Source organism: Mustela putorius, unplaced genomic scaffold (assembly GCF_011764305.1).
Source record: "Mustela putorius furo isolate JIRA1106 unplaced genomic scaffold, ASM1176430v1.1 tig00537248_pilon_pilon_pilon, whole genome shotgun sequence".
Taxonomy (NCBI): domain Eukaryota; kingdom Metazoa; phylum Chordata; class Mammalia; order Carnivora; family Mustelidae; genus Mustela; species Mustela putorius.
The window spans coordinates 6,681,744-6,699,462 of NW_025422387.1; the positions used below are offsets into that span (position 1 = coordinate 6,681,744).

The 17,719-nt window shown below is 52.6% G+C and overlaps 1 protein-coding gene across 7 annotated transcripts; it reads right to left on the reverse strand.

Moving 5' to 3' along the window:
* Window positions 1-910: 910 nt before the first annotated feature.
* On the reverse strand, window positions 911-8,094 carry PHETA1 (PH domain containing endocytic trafficking adaptor 1). 7 transcript variants are annotated; one of them, XM_045073635.1, is made up of 4 exons: window positions 7,865-8,094; window positions 6,327-6,409; window positions 5,407-5,574; window positions 911-3,580 (listed from the first exon to the last, which is right to left on the reverse strand). In XM_045073635.1, exon 4 carries the CDS (start codon window positions 3,555-3,557, stop codon window positions 2,847-2,849), a length of 711 nt encoding a protein of 236 aa, XP_044929570.1. In that variant the 5' UTR covers window positions 3,558-3,580; window positions 5,407-5,574; window positions 6,327-6,409; window positions 7,865-8,094; the 3' UTR covers window positions 911-2,846. The 7 variants fall into 7 exon arrangements, 6 of the variants coding, with proteins under 6 accessions (XP_044929570.1, XP_044929571.1, XP_044929568.1 ...); XM_045073636.1 differs by having other exon boundaries at window positions 5,407-5,630; XM_045073633.1 differs by having other exon boundaries at window positions 7,720-8,094.
* Window positions 8,095-17,719: the final 9,625 nt, after the last annotated feature.

Sequence of the window (17,719 nt, forward strand, 5' to 3'; positions counted from 1 at the left end):
GGAGCGCCCTGACTCAGCCTGTGTGGGGAACCACTTCCCTGGCTCCCATGTCAGCTGTGGTCCCGGGAGAGGTGGGAGTAATTACTCAGCACATCCTCGGTGCTCAGGGTGGCATGATTCCCTGACCCTGATCATTTTCATTTCTTATTCATGAACTTATTCAGAGGACGGAGGATGGTAGGTTGCTCATCCTAAGCCACATTTTCCTGAGTGTGCACGGTTTTTCCAGGCTGGCAAGGGAGACACGTGACTCAAGTTCTGAAACCACATTAGGACCACCTTGGGCCAGCCCCTTCCCATCTGTGAATCCCCCAGCAGCCCAGCAAACAAGCTCGAGGAGTCTTGTTTGAGCACCACCATCCATCCATCACAGAAGACATCACTCATCACAGGCTCTTTCTCTCTGATCCAGCATTGATGTCAGAAATCTCTTCCAGGGCCCTAGGCAGCCACCACGAACTGATTTGTGAGAAGAGGCAGGTTTTGACTCTTCCATCGGCCATCCATGACGTCCTTCCCAACTGTCAAGCCCTAGGCCACAGTTAACTTTTAAGTCTTCACCTTTCCCCCTCCTTCCTCTCCCCTCTGAAAAGGAACTTTGCAACTCCACCCCCCCTCCCCCACCATATTCCTCTGGAAGGCTCTGCCCTTCTTCCACAGGATTCTAGGTGTTTATGTCCCTACTCTGACACTTTTACAGCTGTGTGAACTTAGCTTTCTCAACTCAAGTCTCAGTTCCCTCATCTGTAAAACGGAGCTGTTATCTGCTGTAAGATGTTGAGAATGTGCCCGGCAGAACATCAGCCATGGGCACTCGCATCTGCAAGTCATTTCTCCTGTAAGTCATTTCTCCTGTAGGGTCTGCTCTGCAATGAAGGATTTTGATGGGGAAAAATGAGACAATCAGCCATTTTTTTGACCAGTTTTTTTTTTTTTTATTTTAGCCTTTACATGCCCCTCCCAGGCTGCCAGATATCTCTGTCCCCACCCAACTCCAGAGGCAGCCTGACCCCATCTTGTGCTTTTTTGTGGGGGTGGGGTGATAAAGGGGAGCAATGGTAGGCACTGTACCTTTACAGAGCTTGTAAACCTGTACCAGGATGGGGGCTGACACCTGACCCCACCAGCTGGGTCTGGCCAGTACCTGGGCTCTGGGCAGATCTTAACATCCCTGGAGACCCAGAGCCTATAGACAACAGCAGCCATCCCTACCCCCTCCACTGGGGACTTGGAAAGGAGGGGCATGGGAAGCGTAGGAACACCCCAGAGGCACCTGTCAACGGAACAGGACGTGTAGAGACTGGGAAGAAGGTAGAAAACCAGGTGAGATTCTTGAGGTGATGGTCTCCAGCCCAGGCTCCTGATCCTGATCCCTGGGAGCCGTGCCAACTGCCCGCCGCCGACCCTCAGCCAGCCCAGAGCTGGGGCACCTCACCCCCTCCCACGAGCGAACAAGAAACAAAAGCAGTGAAAACACCAGGCTCTGTTGCTGGGGGGAAAACACCCTAAAGTATTAAAAATTAAATTAAAACTGAAGCCCCAGTCAACTGAGCCAGCAGTGAGCTGGTGACTGCAGACACAGACACCCCCCCCATTCTTCCCCAAGCCCCAGGGTCTTCAAAGACAGCAGGAAGGGGCCTCAGGACCAAGCCCCACTGTCACCAAGAGGGATCCTCTGGGGAAATACAGGTTGGGTCATATGTGTCCTCAGGTGGTCCCCAGTGTGGGGCACTGAGGACTGTAAACAAAACCCAGCTTGAGGGCCAGGGGTGTCCCAGCCCCCCAAGATTCTCCCTGGAAGAAGAATGGCCACTGTGGTGAGTACGTAAAACAGCAGTCAGCCTCGAGGCAAAGCAAGACCTGGTCTCCCCATCAGAATATTGGGGGTGGAGGTGGGCGGGGACTGTGGAGTGAGGGGCTTCCAGAAGCTAAACACAGCGTGGCAGCTGTTTCTTTGCAGTACCAGATCAGCACCCAGGCCCTTTCTGGGTGGTGAGTCAGCTCCTGGCCACCCATCCCTGGGGAACCCGGCTAGAAAGTCAGCTCAGGCCACACCTGCCCAGCTCAGGGCTGGACAAGGTCAGGGGAGCTCCTGAGAGGGCCCAGCCCGGCTGGGGCAGAAAACCCACTTCTGAAGGAGACTGAAGTATGTGGTTAAGGAGTGTTGGGAAGGCATGTGAGAACCCCCACAGGGACACACGCATGGCCCAAACCAGAGGGCCGCTGCTGTGCTAGCAGTACCTTCTCAAGGCCTGGCTGAGTCCCAGGGCAAAGTCCTGCCTCGGGAGCAGGCCATCTCAGGGCACCGGTCGCGCATGAAAACCCGTGCCTGCGCAGCCTTCTGCACCTGCCTGGGGAGTCAGGAAGGTGGCCTGGAGCCAGGCCCTGGAGCAAAAGGTCAGACCCAGGTGTGGTGCCGCCAGGCCAAGGCTTCTCTCTGTCCATGTCCAGGGCCAGTCCCAGCGGCCAGGACCAGGGCTGAGTTGGCATTGCCTTTCAGGCCCCAGATCCTCACGTGGTCCCAGTCACCCCAGTGGGGGCCTATTAACAGCAACAGGCCTTTGCTGGGTGACTCCGGCCGGCTTGGGGCCAGAGTTCCCTGGATACCAGGACTCCAGCTTCTTGAGGCTCAGCGAGGCCCCGGAGGCTCCCTAGAGGAAGGCACAGGGCTCCCTTTGAGTCCCACAGTCCTAAAGCACCCCTCGAAGCCGGGTCGCGGAAAGGAGGCCACCCTGACTTCCCTCAGGAACCCCCCTCCACCCTGGTCTCCCAGGGCAGGGCCTGTCAGAACTGAGGCCTGGGGCTGGGGTCCAGCTGGAACCAGCTCCCCCACCCCAGGGGTGACGTCAGGGTTGGGCCCGGCTCCTGAGCCACTGGCTCCTCAGCGCCCTGACCTCCTGCCCGTACAGCTCGTGCAGCCGAGCGAAGGAGCCTGCGCAGAGGGGCCCGTTGGGCGCCGAGGCCCGCCGCCGGGGAGGGAGGGGCGGCGGCGCGGGGCCGGGCCGGGAGCCCGCAGCCGAGGCGCCCGCGGAGCTGGGGGCGGAGCTGGGGGCGGGGTTGGGGGCGGGGCTGGCGGCCGGGGGCTCCGCGCTCCACACGGCGCAGCCGTTCTCCTTGGGCGGGAGCGTGCGCGGCCGGCGCGGCGGCGGCGGACAGTCCCCCGCCCGCATGGCGGCCAGCTGCTGCTCCAGCTCGCGCACCACGAGCCGCAGGTAGTCGAAGCTGGCCCGCGACAGCGCCTTCACCCAGCCCTCCATGGCGGCCTGGCTCTCGGCGGCCAGCACGTAGGTGCGCGCCCGGGCCCCGGCGAAGCGCACAGCGAAGGCGAACTCCTCGGCGGCCTCCACCAGCTCCACCGTGCAGCCCTCCAGGATGATGACGCCCACCGGCTCGCGGCTGGCCGGGTCCTCGAAGTAGAAGAGCATGTTGCCGCGCAGCACGAACCAGCGGCGGTGGTAGGCCGCATGCCGGCCGCCCTTCTTGTACAGGAAGCCCGCGTTGTCCACCGGCGCGTCGCACGTGGCGTAGAAGGCCAGGCTGCGCTCGTTCAGCTTCATGGCGGCCACGCAGGGGCCTGTCCCTGCTCCCCAGGACAGCCCACCGTGACTGCCACGGCCACCAGGTCCCTCCCCGCACCGCGCCTCGCTGTGACCTTACTGCCACCCTTGGCCACCCGCGGCCCTCAACGCCTCCCCACCCCCGCACAGCTGAGGAAACTGAGGCTCCTGGAGCAGAAGCGGCCTGGCCACGCTCACGCAGCTCTTCAGGATCAGAGCCAGGGCCCAAATGCAGGGCTAACTAGCCCCCGAAGTCTCCCCAAGGTAAGGTGGAGCGTAATTCCCGCAGGCCAAGCATTTTGTATGTATTAACTCATTTCATCTCGCAGCAAACCCCCGCTGGTAGGGCTCGCACCACCCCTATTTGACAAAGACAGAGAGCTAGTTACAAAGCAGGTTGGGCGGAACTGAAATTCAAACCCAGGCCTCATCTCAGGCCCAGAGGTTTTCAGCTCCCCAGAAACCAGGCCGGCTGTCTCTTTGTGGTCCCTTCCAGGTCCCAGCACCGCTTTTACAACTGGCTTTGATTTGCCTATCCCTGGAATGGGGATATGAACAGAACTTATTTTGGAAGGCTGTAGGGCCTTCATTCATCAAACTTCACTCATCAGATTTGTTAAGGACCTTCTATGTGCCGAGGACTGTTCCAGGCACGAGGAGTACAGCCATAAACGAGAGAGGGCCACTGCCCTGGTGGCATTGACGTGCTAGTGGCAGGGGAAGAGGGCAGACCATTAACAAACAGGTAAAGGTACGTCTGCCAGGTGGTCTTCAGTGCTATAGAAAATAAAATACAGGGAAGGGGCCAAGGGTGTTAGGGACCAAAGGAATGTTTGACTTTCGTGGGAGTCAGGAAAGGCTATACTGGGAAGGTAACATCTGAGCAAAGACTTGAAGAGGTGAGGGAAGGAGCCCCAGAGACATACCAAGCAGAGGGAAGAGCAAGTGCAAAGGCCCTGAGGTAGGAACCTGCTACTATGCTGGAGAAACAGCCAGGAGGCTGGTGAGGCCAGAGCCGAGGGGGAAGGGAAGAGGCAGAAAACACTGTTATGAAGTGACCCAGATAAAAGGCCCAGGGCTTGGCCCTCACTTATAGGAAAGGGATGCAGAGCGCACCTAATATCCCCTTAAAGCAGAGGACTCCAACTCTATACATTTGGCCAGTGATTTTTATCCACTTTCCCCCAAAGAGTACATGATGGGGGCAACACTGGCCAGACGGGATTAACTGGGAGGTGGAACCTGGGCCCCCAACATACCCATACCTTCCCTTGGAGTATTTCATGGACAGTTTGTTTGGGATTCACAGCCCTACTCTGCACAGGACAGTAGCTGTATTTTTCAAGAGGCAAAGCATGTAAAATCCCTGGATTGCAGAAGGTACTCAATTAACATTTATTCCCCAGCCTGGGTGGTGCCTTACTCAGGGGCTGGAGGAATGAGGTACGGCTGGTGACTCTCTTGGGAGCATCTGCCAAGCCAGGCAACCTGACCCAGAGCAGCGGAACGACTGCTCCCAACTGAATCCACGTCATCTAACTTGCCTGAGCAGTCAGGGAAGGCTTCCTGGAAGAGACAACACGAGCTGTGATTTAGTAGCGATCAGCCTGTCTTGACCTAGCAGTGGGACCAAGGTCAGACAGAGGCCCGGAAGGCTCAGGGCATGTAATCCCTGCTCTGCCTACCTGAGCTGAGTGACTGTAGACACAGGCTGCCCTGCTCTAAGCCTCAGTTCCTCTCTGCAAAACAGGACTCATGCATCCTTCCTCACACCCCAACAACTCCATGCAGACCCTGGCTCCATTTCACACAAGAACCACCCACCCTACTTGCCCCATCGCCCTCCTACCTCTCAGGCCAGCGCCTGCCTCCCTGCCCTCTGCCCGGTCTGGTGCTGGCTTGCTCTTCTCTGGGTTCAAATGTCAGCTCTGTAGTGTTCGGGTCGTGTGAGCCGGGCAACCTTTAAGCTTCTCTGGGCCTCCTTTTCCACATCTGTAAGATGGGATCATGACGGCACCTACATCAGGGTGTTGCGATGTGACAGTGACTCTGTAGAAGGTGCCGAGCCTGGTGCTGGACACACAGTACACCCTCAGCAGTGGTAGTGTTGATACTCTTCTTGGCCTCACCAAATGCTCCCCTCAGCATTCTGCCCCGCCCCCTCACCCCCACTGTGCACTGATCAAGCCCAGGTGATGCCCCCCCCATCTCAACCTCTTCCAAATCACTGGTCTAATATCTCTGCCCTTGACCCCTTCCCTGTCCTCCATCCCTATCCTCACTTACCTCACAGCTGCCGCAGCTTCCTGGTTGTCTCCCTGCCTCCACCCTTGCCCCTTCCCTATCCTCTTCAGGGTAAGAGCCAAACTCCCTCCTTGGCCCCTCCCCGGGCCCCACTTCAATCCATTCCCCACCGAGGGATCCTGTTAAGAAAAGTCCAACCACGCCCCTCCTCTACTCTAAACACTCCCATGACTCCCTGCTTGTCCCAGTATTAAATTCAGTCCTACCCGTGGCTTCCAAATGCCTTCCCCTCCCTCTCTCCCCCTTGCTCCTTCAGCTCCAGCCACCCGAGGCTCCTTGCTGTTCCCCAGACACACCAGCCTTTGCCCTGGCTGTTCCCTCTGCCTGGAATGGCCCTCTGTTTTCACATGGCTGACTTCTCTTCCTTCAGTGTCAGCATGACCATCAGGGAAGCAGTCCCTGAGCACCCTGTACGCAAGAGACACACACCCCCAGTCACTCCCCTGCACCCCAACCTAAAATTACCTGAGTCATCTCTGCCTGCTCTGGGAGGGCAGGGGTTTCCTGCCTGAATTCCAGCGCCTGGCATGTAGTTGATGGTCAGATACCTGTGGAATGAATCAGACAATTATCTTCTGAAATCTCTCTACATCCCAACCCACATTCATAGATGTGGAGAATGGAGACAGAGAGGTTAAGTAACTTGTCCAAAGGCACAGTGCTGTGCCCAGAGTCACATGCTCCAGGCAACCAGCACAAAGGGGCTGATCCTGAGATGTCCCCACCCCATTAAGACCCAAGGAAGAGCAGTTTCCCTCATGGCTCAGCAGCTGTCCCCCTGCTGCTGCCCAAATGGGGCCAGCCTGGCCCACGATCTCGGCCCAGCACAGAACCCCACTCTGCCCATGACTCTTGCCTCCTCCAGCCCAGGAAAAAAAAAAAGAGAAAAGAGGGCAGGAAACAGAAGGCATGCAACCTCCAGCTCCTGGGAGGGCCTGGTCACTCACTTATCTCCTCACTCTCATGCTGTTTTCCAAGTTCAGAGTCCACTCCGGGTACTACTGTTGATTCAACAGCCTTTGGCCAAGCAGGAAGCTAGAGGGAGCCTGGCCTCTCTCTGGTCCCAGGGCCAAGTTCTCTCCTCCATCTAAAACATTTCATTTCACCTTTCCTAACCTGTTTCCCATCTGCCAAACTCGCTGCAGAGTGGGTTGCATGGACTAGAAAGAGGAAAACCCACTGGCAAACTCTGGGAAAGGAACCAAAAGCACTGCCGCTGGGCATCAGGGTCAGCCTCATCATAAAGTGAGAATATTAATCTCTATCCCTTTGGGAAGGATTGAATAAATCCCAAGAAGTCATTCGGCAAAATGTTTACCAGGCAGTGAGCACTCTGCCAAGAAGCTGTCCAAAAGGCAAATTAGTTAGTTCAAGGTCTCCAGGGACACAGCTGGCCCAGAATCCAGGACTCTGGGGAAACTGAGGCATGACATTTGGCATTCAATTCAAGAAGCCAGACCGCAGGTGTTGAGATTGAATCCAGCTGCACAAGTGTCCCCAATCGTGGAAATGGGGGAGAGGGTGTGGCAGATACAGACAGAAAAACGTGCTGAGAACCCCGAAGAAGAGGGCCTCTCCAAGACCAAGGGCCACAGAGAGCCCAGGGCCCCAGCCCAGGCCCGAAGCAGCCCCACTGCCCATTGCAGAGGCTGCTTCTCCAGGTCTGGCACTGCTCCTGGCTGTTCTCTGCTCCTTTCTTTGTGTCTGGTGTGCTCCTTAAAGGACAGCCAGAGCCCAGATGAGGTGGTTCACCGCCGAACGTGGGAACCAGAGCTCCACCACGAGTGGAGGTCCCCTATGGGGCGGGGGTCGGCGGCCAAGCTCGGCCGGCAGCCGGGGTCCCCAGAGGGTAAATTACCAGTGGCGTGTTATCGCAGATGGGCAGCTCTCTCCAGCAGAGGTCTCCCAGACAGCCGGGGATCCCGAGGCCCACGGCGGCCCGAGCCCGGTCTCGTCCCCTCGCAGGGCCACCCGCAGGTCCCCCCTCGCCAGGCCGGCCTTACCTCGCCGTGCAGCCTAGGGAGGTGGCGGCAGCGGCGGGACGGGAGGCGCGGGGCCCCGGGGCGGCCCGGCCATGGCCCGGGACCCGCTGGGTGGCGGCGGCAGCGGTGGCGCTTTGTCTCCTGGGTGGCGGGGCTGGCGCAGCCGCGGGAGAGCGCCACTCGGGCGGAAGGAGGCGGGAGCAGCCGGACGGTCCACGACCCCCCGGGCGCGCCCCTTTAACCCTTCGCAACCCACCCACACCGGGACCGCCCCGCCTTCGTCCGGCCCCCGGATTGGCCTGCCCCGACTCGGCACGCCCCTGGGTTCGCCACGCCTCCGCAGGCCGGCTCCTGAAACCGCTCTTAAAGGGACCGCGCCTAATTCCCAACCCCCAGCGCCCTATCCCAGGAAAGAGGCCTAGGCCCGGGAGACCGCGCCCTTCTAGGGGTAAGGACCGACGGCGGATTTGCAGGGGAAAAATCATCTGGGGTCGTGGGCGAGACCAGGTCCTGCAGCCCTAGGCCTGGAGTCGGAGCTCTTCCCTGACTAGCGTCGCCAGATTTAGAAATTTTAGCTCCTAGCCAAATTTGAAAAACAACGCTGCTAAAAATTTGTAATTTATTAAAACAAAAAACAAAAAATCTGAATACAGCACATTTCGGGCGTTTTGACAAAGTCAGTCGAGAACTGTATTATATAAACAGGGTGCCTGGCAACCCTACCCCTTGTCCCAGTGAAGAGGGAAAGTCCTGGAGTTGGGCGGGCATGGGGTTCGGGTCCCACAGAGCCGTTTGATTGCTGTGGGCCCTTGAGAAGTCAGTTCAGGTCTCTAAGTCTCTGATTCCTCGTCTGTAAAGACAGTGAATATAAAGTTCATGGCACACAGTAGGTGCTTTCAGCAAACAGGAACTGCTGTTCTTTTTATTCCACCCAAAATACCATTGTTCTACCTCCTGGACCTTTTTTAAATTTCTGGCTCTTGCTGCCACCCTCCAGGACTCAGTCATTGTCCGGTCCTGGCCTGAGGACAAGAGAGGACCAGGACAGACCAGGATCATGTATTCGTTCTACAGCCTCTTACTAAGCACCTACTATGTTTCAGGTGCTGTTCCTTAATCAGTCAACAACTGAGTTCTGGAAGTGATCTGTGCTAGGAAGACAGTCAGCCATGGTGAGGTAGAAAGAATGTGAGTGAAACTTCAGACAAGGTGCTCAGAGAAAGTCTCTCTAAGGAGTAGAGACCTGAATGACGTGAGGGAGAGAGCCATGTAGATGTCCGGGAGAAAATTGTTCCAGGCAGAGGAAACAGCACATGCAAAGGTCCTGAGGTTGGACCATCCCAAGCATGTTTAGAGAACAGGGAACAGGCCCAGTGGGGCTGCAGCCAAGCAGGCCAGTGAAATAATCATTGGAAATGAGGTCAGAAAGTATTGGTTGAACCAGGTGGCTTAGAGCCTTGTGGATCATAAGATTTTACTTTTACTCTGAGAAGAATGGGGAGCCATGGGAGGGTTTTGAGAACAGGAGAGAAACATGGTCTGTCTTGGTTCAACATGGTCCTGGCTAGTGTGAGGAGGATGAACTACAAGAAGAAGGGTAGAGGCAGGATACCAAGGAGGATCCTATTATATTAGTCTAAGCAAGTGATGGTTTGTCGCTTAGAGCAAAGCAAAAGCAGGGGTGGGTGGAGAAGAGCAGTTGAATTCTAGGGCTTACCTGATAGTGAAGCCAGCACTGGAAAAGTAGGACCAAGACCCACAACATGGAGCGAGACAGATACCTAAATGCATCTGATAGTGACTGAACCCCTGAATCCACCTATACCGGATGCTGCCATAATTCTTCAGCCAGGAAAGCCTAGCCCGAATTTCCGCAACTGTAAACACTCACCAGATTAGGAAAATGCCAGGCACAAAGATTTCTGGGTCTTGATGTGGGGAAATTTTCCCAGAAGTCTGTGAACCTTGGTTCTTAGAGCCCCTCATGCTGCAGTTGGGGTTTTCCATGGGTGAAAGAGGCAGAAAGCAACCACCTGGCATCTTTTTTTAAAAAAATTCCTCAATGTTTATTGTAATTTTCATTGAGGTGAAATTCACGTAACAAAAAATTAATCATTTTATTTATTTAAAAATGTTTTTTTTTTTTTTTGCATAATATCTACACCCAACATGGGGCTTGAACTTACAACCCTGAGATCCAGAGTTGCATGCTCCACCAACTGAGCCAAGCCAGCCAGGTGCCCTCAAAATAAACCATTTTAAAGTAAACATAATATATAGCATGGTGAGGGACACCTGGGTGGCTCAGTCTGTTAAGCATCTGCCTTTGGCTCAGGTCATGATCCCGAGGTCATGGGATTGAGTCCCACATTGTGCTCTTTGCTCAGCAGGGAGCCTGTTTCTCCCTTGCCTGCCACTCCTCCGCTTGTGCTCTTTCTTTCTCTGACAAATAAATAAAATCTTTAAATGCATGTGTGTGTGTGTGTGTGTGTATGTGTGTGTACATACATATATAGCACGGTGACCAGTTGATAACACAGTTTGTATAATTTAAATTTGCTAAGAGAGTAGAGCTTAAATGTTCTCATCGAAAGAAGAAAAAAAAAGAAAGAAAGAAACGCTAGGGGCCCCTTCACACATGGAGCTCAGGTCATGATCCCAGGGTCCTGGGATTGAGCCCCACTCCCTGCTGAGCAGGGAGCCTGCTTCCTCCTCTCTCTCTCTCTCTGCCTGCCTCTTAGCCTACTTGTGATCTCTGTTAAATAAATAAATAAAGTCTTTAAAAAAAAAAAAAGAAAGAAACGCTAAAACACATTGATGATGTGTTAACTAGGGAAGAGGAATCTTCACAATGTTTATATATATGTATCAAGTCATCACAATGTACACTTTAAATGTCTTACTTTTAATTTGTCCATTATACCTCCATAAAGCTAAAAATAAAGAAAGAAAAGAAAAAAGGTAGAGCTTTGAGCTTTAAAAATAGTCACCAACGTGGGGCGCCTGGGTGGCTCAGTGGGTTAAAGCCTCTGCCTTCGGCTCAGGTCATGATCCCGGGGTCCTGGGATCGAGCCCTGCATCGGGCTCTCTGCTTGGCAGGGAGCCGGCTTCCTCCTCTCTCTCTCTCTCTCTGCTTCTCAGCCTACTTGTGATCTCTGTCTGTCAAATAAATAAATAAAATCTTAAAAAAAAAAAGAAAAGTCATCAACACTGCGCCTAGGTGGCTCAGTTGGTTAAGGGTCGTACTGTTAGTTTCGGTTCAGGTCATGATCTCAGGGTCGTGGGATCGAGCCCCACATAAGGCTGCCTGCTGAGTACGGAGTCCCCTTCACATTCTTTGTCTCTGCCTCCTGGCATGCATGCTTTCAATCTCTCTCTCTCTCTTGCTCATAAATAAATAAATAAATAAATAAATAAATACTTCTTTAAGAAAAGTCACCAGCACAAAAGAAAAGAAACAATTCAGTGACATTTCATACATTCATGATGTTTAATCACCAACACTATCTAGTTTCAGAACGTTCCTGTGACTCCAAAGGAAAACCCCACAACCTTTAGCAGTCACTGCCCTTTCTCTTCTCTCTCCAGCCCCTGGCAACACCCAGTCTACTTTTTTTTTTTTTTCATGGAAGTGTACTTGACACACAATGCTACATTAGTTTCAGGTATACAATATAGTGATTCAACAATGTACTTACGCTCTGTTCACCGCAAGCGCAGCGGCCATCTGTCACCGTGCAACGCTATTACAGTATTGATGGTCCTCCCTGTGCTGTCCTTTTCATGCCTGTGACTTCTCTTCCACAACCGGAAGCCTGTGTCTTCCACTCCCCTTCACCCCTTTTGCCCATCTCCACCTCCCTCCCCAAGGGCAACTCCCAGTTTGTTCACTGTATTGATGGGTCTGTTTCTGGTTGTTGTTGTTGTTGTTATTTGTTTGTTCATTTTTGTTTTTTAGATTCCACATGTAAGTACAATTGTATGAAGATAGTCTTTGTCTGTCTGGCTTATTTCACATAGCACTATACCCTCTCGGTCGTCCATGTTGTTGCAAATGGCAAGATTTCAGTCTTTTTTATGGCTGACTAATATTCCATTTTGTGTATCTCCCCCACATCTTTATCCATTCATCTGTGGGTGGACACGGACTGCTTCCATATCTTGGCTGTTATAAGTAATGCTGCATTAAACACAGGATTTCATATAGCTTTCCAAATTAGTGTTTTTATTTTCTTTGGATAAATACCCAGGAGTGGGATGACTGAACCATACTGTGTTACTATTTTTAATTTTCTGAGGCATCTCCACACTGTTTTCCGCAGTGGTTGCACCAACTTACATTTCCACCATCAGGAGAGTCCCTTTTCCTCCACGTCCTCAGCAACATATGTTATTTCTGGTTGTGGTTGTGGTTGTTTTAATTCTGGCTATTCCAATGGGAGTGAGGTGCTATCCCGTTGTGGTTTTAATTTTCATTTCCCTGAGGATGAGTGATGTGGAGCATCTCTTCATAGGTCTATTGGCCATCTGGATGTCTTCCTTGGGAACATGTCAATTTATATCTTCTGCTTATTTTAATTGGATTATTTGGTTTTGAGGTGTTAGGTCGCATGAGATCTTTATATATTTTGCATATTAACCCCTTATTGGATATATCATTTGGGAATATCTTCTCACATTCAGTAGGTTGCCTCTACTTTCTGTTGCTGTGGATTTATCGATGCTGGATATTTCATGTAAGTGGAATCATAGTATAGGGCCTTTTGTGCCTTACTTCTTTCACTTAGCATAGTGTTTTCAATGTCCATGAGCCTTACAGCATTTATCAGTACTTCCTTTCTTTGTGGCCAAGTCGTATCTCACCGTACGGGTATGCTACATTTTGTTTATTCTTTCATCTGTTGAGGATATTCTGTCATTCCAGCCTTTGGCGGCTATGAATGGCTGAGCAGCTTTGTGGCTGGGGACTGGGGAGGGCTGGAGAAGAGGCTGTGATTGAGACGGCCTGGAAAGGGGAATTTGAGAACCAGAACTGAGTTGTGGCTGCGGTTACCAGTCCTGATGATTTTACCTCCGAACCGTATCTGAGTCTGTCACTTCTCCATCCTCGCCACCACTTCCCCATCCCAGGCCACCATCAACTCTCAGCTCTCACCAGGACAGCTGCTATGGCCTCCTCTCCCGTCTCCCGGCTGCCCCTCCGACCCCGGCACCTGGTGCATCCATCTTCCTCTGAGGGAATCCTAGTAAAACTTAAGGCAAACCAAGGCACGGCACTGTCTTACTCAGAGCCTTTCCGTGGCTCTCCACTGCCTCAGAAGCACGTCCACCTCCACCCTGTGAGTGACAAGGTCCTACTTGTCCTACTGGTCCTCTGCCCACCCCTCCAGCTTCTCATGCTTCTCATGCCTGGTGTCCTATCCCCACTCCCTCAGCTTCAGCCACCTGGCTTCCTTCTGCTCCAGCAACGCACCGTGCTCAGGGCCTTTGCACATGTGGCCCATTTCCAGGCTCCCCCTTCAAGTCCTCACCCAGCCATCCCCTCTTCCCAGCCCCACCCCACTGAGTCCAGTGCCTTGGTTTCCTCCAAGTCATTCTTTGTTTCCTCCAGTCATTCTTTCCACCAGCATTTATCGAGATACAAGGTAAAAATAAGTACATGCCTGCTCATAGCAGCAATATTCCCAATAACCAAAAGTTGGAAGCAACCCAAGTGTCCAAGTGTCCATCAACGGATGAATGGATAAATAAAATACGGTGCATCCATTAAATGGAATATTACTCAGCCATAATTAAGGAATAGAGTTCTGGGGCTCCTGGCTGACTCAGTTGGTAGGTCGCCTGACCCTTGATCTTGGGGTTGTAAGTTCGAGCCCCAGGTTGGGTATAGAGATTACTTAAAAATTAAATGTCTAGGGGGCACCTGGTGGTACTGTTGGTTAAGTGTCCGACTCTTAGTTTCTGCTCAGGTTGTGATTTCAGGGTTGTGAGATTGGGCCCTGCATAGAGCTCTTCTTAGCGCTGAGCAGAGAGTCTGCTGGGACTCTCTCTCTCCCTCTTCTTCTGCCCCTCCCCGGCAAAAAACTTTAAAAAATAAATAAATAAGAGGGGTGCCTGGGTGGCTCAGTGGGTTAAGCCGCTGCCTTCGGCTCAGGTCATGATCTCAGGGTCCTGGGATCGAGTCCTGCGTCGGGCTTTCTGCTCAGCAGGGAGCCTGCTTCCCTCTCTCTCTCTCTGCCTGCCTCTCCATCTACTTGTGATTTCTCTCTGTCAAATAAATAAATAAAATCTTTAAAAATAAGTAAATAAATAAATAAGAATAAATTAAATGGTCAATTTTATGCCATGTGAATTTCTCCTCAATAAATTAGGGGTGGGTATATTTAAAATAAGCTGTACACCCAACGTGGGGTTCCAACTCACAAGCACAAGACCAAGAGTCTTGGGGCACCTGGGTGGCTCAGTGGGTTAAGCCTCTGCCTTCAGCTCAGGTCATGATCTCAGGGTCCTGGGATCAAGCCCTGCATTGGGCTCTCTGCTCAGTGGGAAGCCTGCTTCTGCCTCTCTCTCTCTCTCTGCCTGCTGCTCTGCCTACTTGTGATCTCCGTCTGTCAAATAAATAAATAAAATCTTAAGAGTCTCACACTGTACCGACTAAACCAGCCAGGTGCCCCCTTCAATACAATGTTTAAAAAAAAGAAAGAAAAAAAGACAAGTGCTCCTCCCCTCTCTTATTAGAGGGGGGTGAAAAGGAAGCAACATTTACACAGCACAATAGATGAAGTTAGGAGTCAAGGAGAGAAATAAAGCAGGGGAAGAACATAAGAAGTGTGAGTGATAATGAGCTTGCCCTCCTGGGTCGCTAGGAGGGGCCAGGAAGACCTCCCAGAGAAGGCGCTTTTCAGGAAAGGCCTGAAGGAAATAAGGACACAAACCATGCGGCTATCCAGAGGGAAAAGCATTCTTGGCAGAGGGAACAGCAAATGCAAAGCCTCAGAGGCAAGAAACATAGTAAGGAGGCCAGTGTGGCTGGAGAAGAAAGAGCAAGAAGAGAGCGGAGAGGAGATGACGAGCCCCGGGGGCTTTTCTCAGAAGGCGAGATGAGGAGGAACTCGCCAGGAGGCCAGAGGGCACATGCGATGGGGGGGGGGGGCAGAAAAAAACGCAGGAGAAACCAACTGTAGGCCGTGTACTTGGGGCTGAGGACTCTGTGCCGAACCTGTCACTACCCCAGCCCCCGTTAGATGGTAGGTCCACGAGGGCAGGGAGTTTGCTTTTCTCGCACCTGCGTCCCCACGCCTGGCACAGCTTTGGGCACATAGTCGGGGCTGGGTGACTGGCCCATGACTCAGGGCCTGAGCCAGTCCTCCTGGGAAGGTGCCCACAGGACCTGCCATCTCACTTCCAGTTCTCACCGCCCCCGCGCCTTGTCTTAGCCACGAGCAGGGGAAGACCCGCTCCAAGCTGGCGTCTGAGGCAGAGTTTCCTTCCACAGCGGCCACCCCACCCCAGCAGTGGGCAGGACCTGCCAACCCCAAGAAGGAACTGAAATTGTCCTCCACCACAACTCGCGGGCCTGGCACACGGCAGGCTGGGAGGCACATGGGGCAAGGGGAGTGACCGGAAGGGCCAGAGTCCCTGACTTCAAGGGCCCCTCCTCTGGTGTCCGCGCCAGCGGCCTGAAGCCGCGTCCTGGGTATGAGCGAAATTTTGCTGAAAGCACAGAGACCTGGAAGGTCTTGCCAGCTCATTCCATAGCACTGCCAGCTCCTCTCCTTGTCCCCTCCTGCCCTTCCGGGGCCTCTCCCCACTCCTTAAGGCCTCGCCTTGCCACTGACCCCCAAATTACTGAATTCTTTCTCCCAAGGACTTAAGCCTCCTCCCAGTGTCTCCAGCTCCTTAGCTAGTTAGTTAAAAGGACGCTCTTTTGGCACACTCGTGATCCTGAGATCTGGTCACCTGCTCTGCCGACTGAGCCAGCCAGGCAGCCCCCTGCAAGGTGTACTGCTGATCTGCCAAGCTCTTTCTCCCCAGTCCCTCACATAGAATCTGCAAGGCTCAGAGAAGGTGAGTAACACGCCTGTGGTCACACAGGAAGGGGCAGAGCTGGCATTACTACCCAGACCTGTTGGATATCACAGCCTAACCATGCAGCTGGCTCCACCTCAAGTCCAAAGAAACGCTATTCCCCTTATTCCGACCCTGCACTAGCAAAACCTGCAAATCACTAATCCCTTCCCTTGACACAAGCCACTCCCATTCCCAGAACAACAGAATGGCTGCCTTTAGTCTGTATATGAAGTGTGATTTGTTTTTCTTCCTCCTAGGCTAGATTGGCCTGGTTCCTGAGCTGCACCTTAATTTTGCCAACAAAATTAATGGGCTTAATGTGTATAAGTGAGTTCCGATCCCCACTCTTCCATTTTCAAGCTGTGTGACCTCCAGCTGGAGGTCACTAAACCTCTCTGTGCCTTGGTTTCCTCATCTGTAAAACAGAAGAAATAACAGCATCATGTCATCCCGTTCCTACCCTCACCCCCCATGTCTCATAAGGTGTTAGGAGGGGGTTCAGGAAAAATGGCTCATGTTCACTGAGCTGTGCTGTGTGTTTTACTTGTCAGGACAACGCTGAGAAGTAGGAGTGATTTTTCCATCCTCATTTTACAGATAAACAAACCAAGATGAAATGGCCTGGACTCATGCAGCGAGCAAAATGAGTTCAAATCCAGGCAGTCCCACTTTGAGTCTAAATCTTGCTGCCCCATCTGGTTAAGAATAAAAAGCCCTAAGGCGCCTGGGTGGCTCAGTGGGTTAAAGCCTCTGCCTTCGGTTCAGGTCATGATCCCAGTGTCCTGGGATCAAGCCCCGCATTGGGCTCTCTGCTCAGCAGGGAGCCTGCTTCTGCCTCTCTCTCTGCCTGCTCCTCTGCCTACTTGTGATCTTTGTCTGTCAAATAAATAAATAAGTCTTAAAAAATAAAAAAAAAATTAAAAATTAAGGAAATTTAAAAATAAAATAAAATTTAAAATAAAATAAAACAAATAAAAAGCCCGCAGAACAGGGTTGGCAGGTAGTAAATCCTCCGTAACTGTGGGGTGTTACCACCTTTTGTTCACAAGTTTTGTTGGCAGTTCACACCTTTGAGAAATAGAAAACATAAAAAAACCAGGGGCATCTGGGTGGCTCAGTCAGTTAAGCGTCTGCCTTCGGCTCAGGTCATGATCCAAGAGTCCTGGGATCGAGCCCCACGTCCTGCCCAGTGGGGAGCCTGCTTCTCCCTCTGCCTCTGCTGCTCCCCCTGCTTGTGCTCTCTCTCAAGTAAATAAAATCTTTGAAACTAAAAGTAAATAATAAGTAACAGATTTTTTAAAAATTAACAAGAACTTAAAAGCTGTGATGCCAGACCTGGGTTTGAATCCTGGCTTGGAATCTGAGTAGCTACGTGACTTAAGGGAAGTCACCTTCCCTTCTCTGGGCTTCAGTTTCCTCACCTGGAAAACAGAGATAAGGGTTGTTGGAAGAATTCAATGAACTTTGAGGTCCTTGCCAACTTGTTACTGTCCATTTATTTAAGAGGTCACTTACCAATGATCTGTTTCCGAGCACGAGAACAGACTGCGGTGTCTGTAGGGTCCACCTTTGGATCCCCAGTGTCCGGCACATAGTAGGAGCTCAGAAGATCTCAGCCTGATGAGGGGAGTATTTTCCTGCCCCCCATGGCATCCCAGCTTCTCTCAGCCTGCCCGGCACCTGCTACTCCTTACTCCCAACCCCAAGACCATGTCCTCATCTCCTATTTCAGCCATGAGAAACCCATAAGGGACCTTCTATGGGGGATGGTTCCTGGGAGGCACCACTGTTGTTCTTGGGTGGGAG

Excerpts from the sequence above, each read along its gene's own strand:
- PHETA1 (XM_045073635.1), bottom strand. The coding sequence starts at position 3,557 with ATGAAGCTGAACGAGCGCAGCCTGGCCTTCTACGCCACGTGCGACGCG.